General features: G+C 56.0%; 1 protein-coding gene across 1 annotated transcript; it reads left to right on the top strand.

The window, feature by feature from the left end:
- Positions 1-29: 29 nt before the first annotated feature.
- Positions 30-14,691, top strand: SAE1 (SUMO1 activating enzyme subunit 1). Its single transcript, XM_062512477.1, is given in 11 exon segments — positions 30-234; positions 1,668-1,779; positions 3,100-3,273; positions 4,218-4,360; positions 4,509-4,608; positions 6,076-6,181; positions 12,425-12,569; positions 14,291-14,334; positions 14,337-14,359; positions 14,459-14,471; positions 14,474-14,691. Coding segments are annotated over 11 exon segments (1,041 nt in total). The 5' UTR covers positions 30-133; the 3' UTR covers positions 14,554-14,691.

Raw genomic sequence — 14,691 nt, 5'->3', positions numbered from 1 at the left:
GGGGTCGTGAGGGGCTTTGAGGGGTTTCGAGTATTTCTGAGGAGCTTTGAGGTGTCGTGAGGGGCCTTGAGGGGTCGCGAGAGGTTTTGAAGGGGTCGTGAAGGACCCTGAGGGGGTCTCGGGGGTCGCCGCGATGGTGGAGAAGGACGAGTCGAGCCCCGGGGGCATCAGCGAGGAGGAGGCGGCTCAGTACGATCGGCAGATCCGGCTCTGGGGGCTCGAGGCCCAGAAAAGGTCGGTGGTTCTGGGCGGGGGGGGAGCTATATGGGTTTGAGGGGCTCCTATAGGGTCTCTCTGTAGGAGCCGGGAGGATCCCGCACGAGCTTGGAGGGGTCCCTGAGGGATCCCTATAGGGGGTTTCGGGGTCTTGTTAGGATGGGGGGGGGCTGTGTAAGGATTTGGGGGATCCCTATGGGACCTGGGGAGTCTCTAGATGGAATACAGTAGGTCTAAGAGCTTTACTGGGGGTCTTGTAGAGGTCTCTAAGGGGCTCTGTAGAGTTCTGAGGGTTCCTGTAGGGGTTTGGTGTCCCTATAGGGGCTTGGGGGCTCCTTAAGAGCGTTAGGGGTGGCTCTGTAGGGATCTGGGGTCCCTCTAGGGGTTAGGGGGGGCTCTGTAAGGGTCTGGGGTCCCTCTAGGGGTTAGGGGGGGCTCTGTAAGGGTCTGGGGTCCCTCTAGGGGCTAGGGGTGGCTCTGTAGGGGTCTGGGGTCCCTACAGGGGTTAGGGGTGGCTCTGTCGGGGTCTGGGGTCCCTACAGGGGTTAGGGGTGGCTCTGTAGGGGTCTGGGGTCCCTACAAGGGTTAGGGGTGGCTCTGTCGGGGTCTGGGGTCCCTACAGGGGTTAGGGGTGGCTCTGTCGGGGTCTGGGGTCCCTACAGGGGTTAGGGGTGGCTCTGTAGGGGTCTGGGGTCCCTACAAGGGTTAGGGGTGGCTCTGTCGGGGTCTGGGGTCCCTACAAGGGTTAGGGGTGGCTCTGTCGGGGTCTGGGGTCCCTACAAGGGTTAGGGGTGGCTCTGTCGGGGTCTGGGGTCCCTACAAGGGTTAGGGGTGGCTCTGTAGGGGTCTGGGGTCCCTACAAGGGTTAGGGGTGGCTCTGTCGGGGTCTGGGGTCCCTACAAGGGTTAGGGGTGGCTCTGTCGGGGTCTGGGGTCCCTACAAGGGTTAGGGGTGGCTCTGTAGGGGTCTGGGGTCCCTACAAGGGTTAGGGGTGGCTCTGTAGGGGTCTGGGGTCCCTACAAGGGTTAGGGGTGGCTCTGTAAGGGTCTGGGGTCCCTCTAGGGGCTAGGGGTGGCTCTGTAGGGGTCTGGGGTCCCTCTAGGGGCTAGGGGTGGCTCTGTAAGGGTCTGGGGTCCCTACAGGGGTTAGGGGTGGCTCTGTAGGGATCTGGGGTCCCTACAGGGGTTAGGGGTGGCTCTGTAGGGGTCTGGGGTCCCTACAGGGGTTAGGGGTGGCTCTGTAAGGGTCTGGGGTCCCTACAGGGGTTAGGGGTGGCTCTGTAGGGGTCTGGGGTCCCTACAAGGGTTAGGGGTGGCTCTGTCGGGGTCTGGGGTCCCTACAAGGGTTAGGGGTGGCTCTGTAGGGGTCTGGGGTCCCTACAAGGGTTAGGGGTGGCTCTGTAGGGGTCTGGGGTCCCTATGGGGGTCTCACCTGCCCAGGTCCCCCCTCAGGTTACGAACGTCGCGGGTGCTCCTGGTGGGGCTGCGTGGGCTGGGGGCTGAGGTGGCCAAAAATCTTATCCTGGCTGGGGTCAGGGGGCTCACCCTGCTGGATCATCAACAGGTGAGGGGACGCACCTGGGGGGGGTGGGGTGGGTGGGTGGGTACACACCTGGGGACGCACCTGGGGGGAGGCGACACACCTGGGAGTTTCCCTTTAAGGAACAGCCCTAAAATCCAGGAATTTCACTGCCCCATCCTACAGGGTTTTCCACTCAAGAACAACCCCAAACTCCAGGAATTCCTTCCTCTGAACCCCAAAACTCAGGAATTCCTTCCTCTGAACCCCAAAACTCAGGAATTCCTTCCTCTGAACCCCCAAACTCAGGAATTCCTCTGAACCCCCAAACTCCAGGAATTCCTTCCTCTGAACCCCAAACTCCAGGAATTCCTTCCCCTGAACCCCCAAACTCAGGAATTCCTTCCCCTGCACCCCAAAACTCCAGGAATTCCTTCCTCTGAACCCCCAAACTCAGGAATTCCTTCCTCTGAACCCCAAAACTCAGGAATTCCTTCCTCTGAACCCCCAAACTCAGGAATTCCTCTGAACCCCAAACTCCAGGAATTCCTTCCTCTGAACCCCCAAACTCCAGGAATTCCTTCCTCTGAACCCCAAAACTCAGGAATTCCTTCCTCTGAACCCCCAAACTCAGGAATTCCTCTGAACCCCAAACTCCAGGAATTCCTTCCCCTGCACCCCCAAACTCAGGAATTCCTTCCCCTGAAACCCCAAACTCAGGAGTTCCTTCCCCTGCACCCCCAAACTCAGGAATTCCTTCCCCTGCACCCCGAAACTCCAGGAGTTCCTTCCCCTGCACCCCCAAACTCCAGGAATTCCATCCCCTGCACCCCCAAACTCAGGAATTCCTTCCCCTGCACCCCAAAACTCCAGGAATTCCTTCCTCTGAACCCCCAAACTCAGGAATTCCTTCCTCTGAACCCCAAAACTCAGGAATTCCTTCCTCTGAACCCCCAAACTCAGGAATTCCTCTGAACCCCAAACTCCAGGAATTCCTTCCTCTGAACCCCCAAACTCCAGGAATTCCTTCCTCTGAACCCCAAAACTCAGGAATTCCTTCCTCTGAACCCCCAAACTCAGGAATTCCTCTGAACCCCAAACTCCAGGAATTCCTTCCCCTGCACCCCCAAACTCAGGAATTCCTTCCCCTGAAACCCCAAACTCAGGAGTTCCTTCCCCTGCACCCCCAAACTCAGGAATTCCTTCCCCTGCACCCCGAAACTCCAGGAATTCCTTCCCCTGCACCCCCAAACTCAGGAATTCCTTCCCCTGCACCCCCAAACTCAGGAATTCCTTCCCCTGCACCCCCAAACTCCAGGAATTCCATCCCCTGCACCCCCAAACTCAGGAATTCCCCCTGCCCAGGTGTCCCCCGAGGAGGGCCGGGCTCAGTTCCTGATCCCCGTGGGCTCCGTGGGTCGGAACCGCGCCCAGGCCTCCCTGGAGCGGGCTCAGAGCCTCAACCCCATGGTGGAGGTGAGGGCTGACCCCGAGAGCGTGGACAGCAAACCCCACGAGTTCTTCACCCAGTTCGACGCGGTTCGTGGGGGACTGGGGGGATTGGGGGGATTGGGATGGGTTTGGGATGGGATTGGGGAGTTTGGGATGGGTTTGGGGGGGGATTGGGATGGGACTGGGGGGTTTGTCAGGGTTTTGGACAGCAAACCCCACGAGTTCTTCACCCAGTTCGACGCGGTTCGTGGGGGGCTGGGGGGATTGGGGTGGGATTGGGGGGGGGTTGGGATGGGATTGGGGAGTTTGGGATGGGATTGGGGGGATTGGGGTGGGATTGGGATGGGTTTGGGATGGGATTGGGGAGTTTGGGATGGGTTTGGGGGGGGATTGGGATGGGACTGGGGGGTTTGTCAGGGTTTTGGACAGCAAACCCCACGAGTTCTTCACCCAGTTCGACGCGGTTCGTGGGGGACTGGGGGGATTGGGGGGGGGTTGGGATGGGATTGGGGGGGATTGGGGTGGGATTGGGATGCGATTGGGGAGTTTGGGATGGGATTGGGGGGGATTGGAGTAGGATTGGGATGGGATTGGGAGGGATTGGGGAGTTTGGGATGGGATTGGGGAGTTTGGGATGGGATTGGGGGGATTGGGGAGTTTGGGATGGGATTGGGGTGGGACTGGGATGGGACTGGGATGGGACTGGGGAGTTTGGGATGGGATTGGGGTGGGACTGGGATGGGACTGGGATGGGACTGGGGAGTTTGGGATGGGATTGGGGTGGGATTGGGATGGGGTTGGGGGGATTGGGGAGTTTGGGATGGGATTGAGGGGGATTGGGGTTATCCCATTTTAGGGTTGGAATTCCCCACTTTTGGGTACAATTCCCCATTTTTTTTGGCACAATCCCCTGTTACAACCCATACAAAAAAAAACCAAAAACCCAACCCTTTCCCATCACCCCATTAAATGACCTTCCCCCAAAATCCCCCTTAAAAACCCACCTGTAACCTCCCAGATTTCCCCTCCAGGTGTGCCTCACCTGCTGCTCCAGAGAATCCATGCTGAGGATCAACCAAATCTGCCACAAAAACGGAATCAAATTTTTCACCGGCGACGTTTTCGGCTACCACGGCTACATGTTCGCTGACCTGGGCGACCACGAGTTCGTGGAGTGAGTTTGGGGCACAAACCTCAACTTCTTTGGGTTTGGTTTTGTTTTGGGGGTGTGTGTGTGTGGGGGGGGGGGGAAGGCATTCCTGAAAGATTTCTTGGGATTTTAATTTTTTTTTTTTTTAATGAATTTCTTTTTTTTCTTTCAGGGAGAAGCCCAAGGTGGCCAAAGCGAGCTCGGGGCTCGAGGATGGACCCGAAGCCAAACGGGCCCGGCTGGACCCGGCCGAGACCACCATGGTCAAAAAGGTCAGTGGGAGAGGAGAATTCCTGCTGGGAATGGCTGAAAAATATGGGATGGAGGCCAAAAATGTCAACTCCCTGAGCCCTGGAACTGGGAGAATTCCTGATTTCCTGGAGCCTTGGAGTTGGGAGAATTCCTGATTTTCTGAACCCCTGAAATTGGGAGAATTCCTGATTTTCTGAAGCCTTGAATTGGGAGAATTCCTGATTTTCTGAACCCCTGAAATTGGGAGAATTCCTGATTTTCTGAAGCCTTGAATTGGGAGAATTCCTGATTTTCTGAACCCCTGAAATTGGGAGAATTCCCATTTTCCTGTCCCCATGGAATTGGGAGAATTTCTGATTTTCTGAACCCCTAAAATTGGGAGAATTCCCATTTTCCTTTTCCCGTGGAATTGGGAGAATTTTGTATTTTCTCAATCTCTAAAATTGGGAGAATTCCTGATTTTCTGAACCCCTGAAATTGGGAGAATTCCTGATTTTCCTGTCCCCATGGAATTGGGGAGAATTCCAGATTTTCTAAATCCCTGAATTGAGAGAATTCAACTTCTTTCCCTCCAAATCCCACTTTCCCAACATCCCATTTTTTCTCCCAAATCCCACTCCCTTTTCCCAAAATCAGGTTTTTATTCCCCCAATTCAATTCCCCAGTTTTACTCTCTCACCTCGAGGAAATTTCTGACTTTTCCCAAATCCAAAAATCCCATTTTTTCACCCCAAAATCCCGTTTTTCCCTGGTAGCACCTGCAGGTGCTCTCTTTTCCCCCAATCCCATTTTTTCCCCCCCAATCCCATTGTTCCCCCCCAAACCCCGTTGTTTCCCCCCAATCCCATTGTTCCCCCCACACCCCATTGTTCCCCCCAATCCCATTGTTCCCCCCAAACCCCATTGTTTCCCCCCCACACACCCCATTGTTCCCCCCCCAAACCCCATTTTTCCCCCCCCAAACCCCATTGTCCCCCCCAAACCCCATTTTTCCCCCCCCAAACCCCATTGTTCCCCCCCAACCCCATTGTTCCCCCCCAATCCCGTTGTTTCCCCCCCCAAACCCCATTGTTCCCCCCCCACACCCCATTGTTCCCCCCCCACACCCCATTGTCCCCCCCAATCCCATTGTTCCCCCCAAACCCCATTGTTCCCCCCAAACCCCGTTGTTTCCCCCCCAAACCCCGTTGTTTCCCCCCCCAATCCCATTGTCCCCCCCAAACCCCATTGTTCCCCCCAAACCCCGTTGTTTCCCCCCCAAACCCCGTTGTTTCCCCCCCAAACCCCGTTGTTTCCCCCCCAAACCCCGTTGTTTCCACCCCCAATCCCATTGTCCCCCCCACACCCCATTGTTCCCCCCCAAACCCCGTTGTTTCCCCCCCAAACCCCGTTGTTTCCCCCCACACCCCATTGTCCCCCCCACACCCCATTTTCCCCCCCCCAATCCCGTTGTTCCCCCCAAACCCCGTTGTTCGTTTCCCCTGCAGCAGCTGCAGTTCTGCTCCCTGAGGGAGGCTCTGGCCGTGCAGTGGCGAGGGGAGGCGGCGGCGGCCGCGCTCCGGAGAACGGCCCCGGATTATTTCCTGCTCCAAGGTCTGCGGGGTGCCCCGAGTTACAAACGCGGCCCCGGGAAACGGAGAAACGGCAGTGCCGGAGTGCCGGGGTTGTGCCTTCGGCCTGGGGGGGAAAGGGATTGGGACGGGGACGGGGACGGGGACGGGGACGCTGTCCCCGTGGTGTCACAGTGACAGTGACAGTGACACAGTGACAGCGACACAGTGACACAGTGACACAGTGACACAGTGACACAGTGACAGTGACACAGTAACAGTGACACAGTGACTGACACAGTGACTGACACAGTGATACAGTGACACAGTGACAGCGACAGTGACACAGCGACAGTGACACAGTGACACAGTGACACAGTGACACAGTGACACAGTGACACAGTGACAGTGACACAGTGACTGACACAGTGACTGACACAGTGATACAGTGACACAGTGACAGTGACAGTGACACAGTGACTGACACAGTGACACAGTGACACAGTGACAGTGACACAGTGACAGCGACACAGTGACACAGTGACACAGTGACTGACACAGTGACTGACACAGTGATACAGTGACACAGTGACAGTGACAGTGACACAGTGACTGACACAGTGACACAGTCACACAGTGACACAGCGACAGTGACACAGTGACAGCGACACAGTGACAGTGACACAGTGACACAGTGACAGTGACACAGTAACAGTGACACAGTGACACAGTGACTGACACAGTGACACAGTGACACAGTGACAGTGACACAGTGACTGACACAGTGACTGACACAGTGACACAGTCACACAGTGACACAGTCACACAGTCACACAGTGACACAGCGACAGTGACACAGTGACACAGTGACTGACACAGTGACACAGTCACACAGTGACACCGTGACAGTGACACAGCGACAGTGACACGGTGACTGACACAGTGACTGACACAGTGACACAGTGACACAGTGACAGTGACGCTGTCCCCTACGCTGTCCCCATGGTGTGACAGTGACACAGTGACAGTGACACTGTCCCCACGCTGTCCCCATGGTGTGACAGTGACAGTGACACAGTGACGGTGACACAGTGACAGTGACACAGTGACACAGTGACACAGTGACGGTGACACAGTGACAGTGACACAGTGACAGTGACGCTGTCCCCACGCTGTCCCCATGGTGTGACAGTGACAGTGACACAGTGACAGTGACACAGTGACAGTGACACAGTGACACAGTGACACAGTGACGGTGACACAGTGACAGTGACACAGTGACAGTGACACAGTGACACAGTGACACAGTGACACAGTGACACAGTGACTGACACAGTGATACAGTGACACAGTGACAGTGACACAGTGACGCAGTGACGCAGTGACACAGTGACACGGTGACTGACACAGTGACACAGTGACACAGTGACAGTGACACAGTGACTGACACAGTGACACAGTCACACAGTGACACCGTGACAGTGACACAGCGACAGTGACACGGTGACTGACACAGTGACTGACACAGTGACACAGTGACACAGTGACAGTGACGCTGTCCCCACGCTGTCCCCATGGTGTGACAGTGACACAGTGACAGTGACACTGTCCCCACGCTGTCCCCATGGTGTGACAGTGACAGTGACACAGTGACGGTGACACAGTGACAGTGACACAGTGACACAGTGACACAGTGACACAGTGACACAGTGACACAGTGACAGTGACACAGTGACTGACACAGTGACTGACACAGTGATACAGTGACACAGTGACAGTGACAGTGACACAGTGACTGACACAGTGACACAGTGACACAGTGACAGTGACACAGTGACAGCGACACAGTGACACAGTGACACAGTGACTGACACAGTGACTGACACAGTGATACAGTGACACAGTGACAGTGACAGTGACACAGTGACTGACACAGTGACACAGTCACACAGTGACACAGCGACAGTGACACAGTGACAGCGACACAGTGACAGTGACACAGTGACACAGTGACAGTGACACAGTAACAGTGACACAGTGACACAGTGACTGACACAGTGACACAGTGACACAGTGACAGTGACACAGTGACTGACACAGTGACTGACACAGTGACACAGTCACACAGTGACACAGTCACACAGTCACACAGTGACACAGCGACAGTGACACAGTGACACAGTGACTGACACAGTGACACAGTCACACAGTGACACCGTGACAGTGACACAGCGACAGTGACACGGTGACTGACACAGTGACTGACACAGTGACACAGTGACACAGTGACAGTGACGCTGTCCCCACGCTGTCCCCATGGTGTGACAGTGACACAGTGACAGTGACACTGTCCCCACGCTGTCCCCATGGTGTGACAGTGACAGTGACACAGTGACGGTGACACAGTGACAGTGACACAGTGACACAGTGACACAGTGACGGTGACACAGTGACAGTGACACAGTGACAGTGACGCTGTCCCCACGCTGTCCCCATGGTGTGACAGTGACAGTGACACAGTGACAGTGACACAGTGACAGTGACACAGTGACACAGTGACACAGTGACGGTGACACAGTGACAGTGACACAGTGACAGTGACACAGTGACACAGTGACACAGTGACACAGTGACACAGTGACTGACACAGTGATACAGTGACACAGTGACAGTGACACAGTGACGCAGTGACGCAGTGACACAGTGACACGGTGACTGACACAGTGACACAGTGACACAGTGACAGTGACACAGTGACTGACACAGTGACACAGTCACACAGTGACACCGTGACAGTGACACAGCGACAGTGACACGGTGACTGACACAGTGACTGACACAGTGACACAGTGACACAGTGACAGTGACGCTGTCCCCACGCTGTCCCCATGGTGTGACAGTGACACAGTGACAGTGACACTGTCCCCACGCTGTCCCCATGGTGTGACAGTGACAGTGACACAGTGACGGTGACACAGTGACAGTGACACAGTGACACAGTGACACAGTGACACAGTGACACAGTGACACAGTGACAGTGACACAGTGACTGACACAGTGACTGACACAGTGATACAGTGACACAGTGACAGTGACAGTGACACAGTGACTGACACAGTGACACAGTGACACAGTGACAGTGACACAGTGACAGCGACACAGTGACACAGTGACACAGTGACTGACACAGTGACTGACACAGTGATACAGTGACACAGTGACAGTGACAGTGACACAGTGACTGACACAGTGACACAGTCACACAGTGACACAGCGACAGTGACACAGTGACAGCGACACAGTGACAGTGACACAGTGACACAGTGACAGTGACACAGTAACAGTGACACAGTGACACAGTGACTGACACAGTGACACAGTGACACAGTGACAGTGACACAGTGACTGACACAGTGACTGACACAGTGACACAGTCACACAGTGACACAGTCACACAGTCACACAGTGACACAGCGACAGTGACACAGTGACACAGTGACTGACACAGTGACACAGTCACACAGTGACACCGTGACAGTGACACAGCGACAGTGACACGGTGACTGACACAGTGACTGACACAGTGACACAGTGACACAGTGACAGTGACGCTGTCCCCACGCTGTCCCCATGGTGTGACAGTGACACAGTGACAGTGACACTGTCCCCACGCTGTCCCCATGGTGTGACAGTGACAGTGACACAGTGACGGTGACACAGTGACAGTGACACAGTGACACAGTGACACAGTGACGGTGACACAGTGACAGTGACACAGTGACAGTGACGCTGTCCCCACGCTGTCCCCATGGTGTGACAGTGACAGTGACACAGTGACAGTGACACAGTGACAGTGACACAGTGACACAGTGACACAGTGACGGTGACACAGTGACAGTGACACAGTGACAGTGACACAGTGACACAGTGACACAGTGACACAGTGACACAGTGACTGACACAGTGATACAGTGACACAGTGACAGTGACACAGTGACGCAGTGACGCAGTGACACAGTGACACGGTGACTGACACAGTGACACAGTGACACAGTGACAGTGACACAGTGACTGACACAGTGACACAGTCACACAGTGACACCGTGACAGTGACACAGCGACAGTGACACGGTGACTGACACAGTGACTGACACAGTGACACAGTGACACAGTGACAGTGACGCTGTCCCCACGCTGTCCCCATGGTGTGACAGTGACACAGTGACAGTGACACTGTCCCCACGCTGTCCCCATGGTGTGACAGTGACAGTGACACAGTGACGGTGACACAGTGACAGTGACACAGTGACACAGTGACACAGTGACACAGTGACACAGTGACAGTGACACAGTGACTGACACAGTGACTGACACAGTGATACAGTGACACAGTGACAGTGACAGTGACACAGTGACTGACACAGTGACACAGTGACACAGTGACAGTGACACAGTGACAGCGACACAGTGACACAGTGACACAGTGACTGACACAGTGACTGACACAGTGATACAGTGACACAGTGACAGTGACAGTGACACAGTGACTGACACAGTGACACAGTCACACAGTGACACAGCGACAGTGACACAGTGACAGCGACACAGTGACAGTGACACAGTGACACAGTGACAGTGACACAGTAACAGTGACACAGTGACACAGTGACTGACACAGTGACACAGTGACACAGTGACAGTGACACAGTGACTGACACAGTGACTGACACAGTGACACAGTCACACAGTGACACAGTCACACAGTCACACAGTGACACAGCGACAGTGACACAGTGACACAGTGACTGACACAGTGACACAGTCACACAGTGACACCGTGAAAGTGACACAGCGACAGTGACACGGTGACTGACACAGTGACTGACACAGTGACACAGTGACACAGTGACAGTGACGCTGTCCCCACGCTGTCCCCATGGTGTGACAGTGACACAGTGACAGTGACACTGTCCCCACGCTGTCCCCATGGTGTGACAGTGACAGTGACACAGTGACGGTGACACAGTGACAGTGACACAGTGACACAGTGACACAGTGACGGTGACACAGTGACAGTGACACAGTGACAGTGACGCTGTCCCCACGCTGTCCCCATGGTGTGACAGTGACAGTGACACAGTGACAGTGACACAGTGACAGTGACACAGTGACACAGTGACACAGTGACGGTGACACAGTGACAGTGACACAGTGACAGTGACACAGTGACACAGTGACACAGTGACACAGTGACACAGTGACTGACACAGTGATACAGTGACACAGTGACAGTGACACAGTGACACAGTGACACAGTGACACAGTGGCGCAGTGACGCAGTGACAGTGACACAGTGACACAGTGACAGTGACACAGTGACACAGTGACACAGTGACACAGTGACAGTGACGCTGTCCCCATGGTGTGACAGTGACACAGTGACACAGTGACGGTGACACAGTGACGGTGACACAGTGACAGTGACGCTGTCCCCACGCTGTCCCCATGGTGTGACAGTGACACAGTGACAGTGACACTGTCCCCACGCTGTCCCCATGGTGTGACAGTGACAGTGACACAGTGACGGTGACACAGTGACAGTGACACAGTGACACAGTGACACAGTGACGGTGACACAGTGACAGTGACACAGTGACAGTGACGCTGTCCCCACGCTGTCCCCATGGTGTGACAGTGACAGTGACACAGTGACAGTGACACAGTGACAGTGACACAGTGACACAGTGACACAGTGACGGTGACACAGTGACAGTGACACAGTGACAGTGACACAGTGACACAGTGACACAGTGACACAGTGACACAGTGACTGACACAGTGATACAGTGACACAGTGACAGTGACACAGTGACACAGTGACACAGTGACACAGTGACGCAGTGACGCAGTGACAGTGACACAGTGACACAGTGACAGTGACACAGTGACACAGTGACACAGTGACACAGTGACAGTGACGCTGTCCCCATGGTGTGACAGTGACACAGTGACACAGTGACGGTGACACAGTGACGGTGACACAGTGACAGTGACGCTGTCCCCACGCTGTCCCCATGGTGTGACAGTGACAGTGACACAGTGACGGTGACACAGTGACAGTGACACAGTGACAGTGACAGTGACACAGTGACGGTGACACAGTGACGGTGACACAGTGACAGTGACACAGTGACAGTGACAGTGACACAGTGACACAGTGACACAGTGACAGTGACACAGTGACAGTGACGCTGTCCCCACGCTGTCCCCTTGTCCCCGTCCCCAGTGCTGCTGCGGTTCAGGACCGAGGCCGGCCGGGACCCGAGTCCCCGCAGTGTCCCCGAGGACTCGGAGCGGTTGCTGCGCCTGCGCCGGGAGGTGCTGGAGGCTCTGGGGGTTGGCTCTCAGCTGCTGCCCGAGCACTTCCACAGGTGAGGGCACCTTGTCACAGGTGAGGGCACCTTGTCAGGTGAGGGGACCTTGTCACGGGTGAGGGCACCTTGTCAGGTGAGGGGACCTTGTCACGGGTGAGGGCACCTTGTCACGGGTAAGGGGACATTGTCAGCTGAGGGCACCTTGTCAGGTGAGGGGACCTTGTCACAGCTGAGGGCACCTTGTCAGGTGAGGGGACCTTGTAAAATGTGAGGGCACCTTATCATGGGTAAGGGGCCGTTGTCACAGGTAAGGGGACATTGTCAGGTGAGGGCACCTTGTCACAGGTGAGGGCACCTTGTCACGGGTGAGGGCACCTTGTCAGGTGAGGGGACATTGTCACAGGTGAGGGCACCTTGTCACAGGTGAGGGCACCTTGTCAGGTGAGGGGACCTTGTCACAGGTGAGGGCACCTTGTCACAGGTGAGGGGACCTTGTCACGGGTGAGGGCACCTTGTCACGGGTGAGGGGACCTTGTCAGGTGAGGGGACCTTGTCAGGTGAGGGGACATTGTCACAGGTGAGGGGACCTTGTCAGGTAAGGGGACATTGTCAGGTAAGGACACCTTGTCACAGGTGAGGGGACATTGTCACCCTGTCCCCAAGGTCACTGAAGCTGCTGGGGCCGGCCATGGCCAGCCTGGGGTCTTGGGGACATCCAGGGGGTTCTGTGACCCCTCCTTGGGGCATCCAGGGGGGTTCTGTGACCCCTCCTTGGGACATCCAGGGGGGTTCTGTGACCCCTCCTTGGGGCATCCAGGGGGGTTCTGTGACCCCTCCTTGGGACATCCAGGGGGGTTCTGTGACCCCTCCTTGGGGACATCCAGGGGGGTTCTGTGACCCCTCCTTGGGGACATCCAGGGGGGTTCTGTGACCCCTCCTTGGGGCATCCAGGGGGGTTCTGTGACCCCTCCTTGGGGACATCCAGGGGGGTTCTGTGACCCCTCCTTGGGGACATCCAGGGGGGTTCTGTGACCCCTCCTTGGGGACATCCAGGGGGGTTCTGTGACCCCTCCTTGGGGCATCCAGGGGGGTTCTGTGACCCCTCCTTGGGGACATCCAGGGGGGTTCTGTGACCCCTCCTTGGGGACACATCCAGGGGGGTCTGTGACCCCTCCTTGGGGCATCCAGGGGGGGTTCTGTGACCCCTCCTTGGGACATCCAGGGGGGTTCTGTGACCCCTCCTTGGGGACATCCAGGGGGGTTCTGTGACCCCTCCTTGGGGACATCCAGGGGGGTTCTGTGACCCCTCCTTGGGGACATCCAGGGGGGTTCTGTGTCCCCTCCTTGGGGACACTCCAGGGGGGTTCTGTGACCCCTCCTTGGGGACATCCAGGGGGGTTCTGTGACCCCTCCTTGGGGACTTCCAGGGGGTTCTGTGACCCCTCCTTGGGGACATCCAGGGGGTTTTGTGACCCCTCCTTGGGGACATCCAGGGGGGTTTTGTGTCCCTCAGGATTTTCCAAAGCCTTTTTTTTTGGGATGAAACTTTGGGTTTTTAGAGCACCCAGCTCTCACTTTTTCAGGGTGAACCTTCGGGTTTTAGGGAAGCTTTTTTGGATGAAACATCAGGATTTTCCACCATCCTTTAAGAATTTCTAGGACCCCCATCCCTCATTTTTTTGGGGGGTGAAACCCCCTGATTTAGGATTTTCTTGTTCAATCTCCCCCTTTTTTTTCCTTCATCTTTTAGTTTTTCTTTTTTTGTTTTTTGTTTCCAGCTACTGCTTCTCGGAGATGGCCCCGGTGTGCGCCGTGGTCGGGGGGTGCTGGGCCAGGAGGTGGTCAAGGTATGGATTTTGGGAGGGAGTTTTGGGGGTTCTGGGGGGGTCCCCAAAACCCCCCTGTGACCCCCCCCCCCCCCCTTTTGTGTCCCCCCTCCACCCCAGGCCCTGTCACAGAGGGACCCCCCCACAACAACTTCTTCTTCTTCGACGGAGTGAGGGGCCAGGGCATGGTGGAGTGCCTGGGACCCCCCCACTGAGGCACCCCGAAATTGGGGAGGGGGTTTGGAGTGCCTGGGACCCCCCCACTGAGGCACCCCGAAATTTGGGGAGGGGGTTTGGAGTGCCTGGGACCCCCCCCACTGAGGCACCCCGAAATTTGGGGAGGGGGTTTGGAG

This window comes from Cinclus cinclus, chromosome 37 (assembly GCF_963662255.1).
Source record: "Cinclus cinclus chromosome 37, bCinCin1.1, whole genome shotgun sequence".
NCBI lineage: Eukaryota > Metazoa > Chordata > Aves > Passeriformes > Cinclidae > Cinclus > Cinclus cinclus.
The sequence above is the reverse complement of the archived record's forward strand: the minus strand, read 5'-3'. Positions and strand labels throughout refer to the sequence as shown.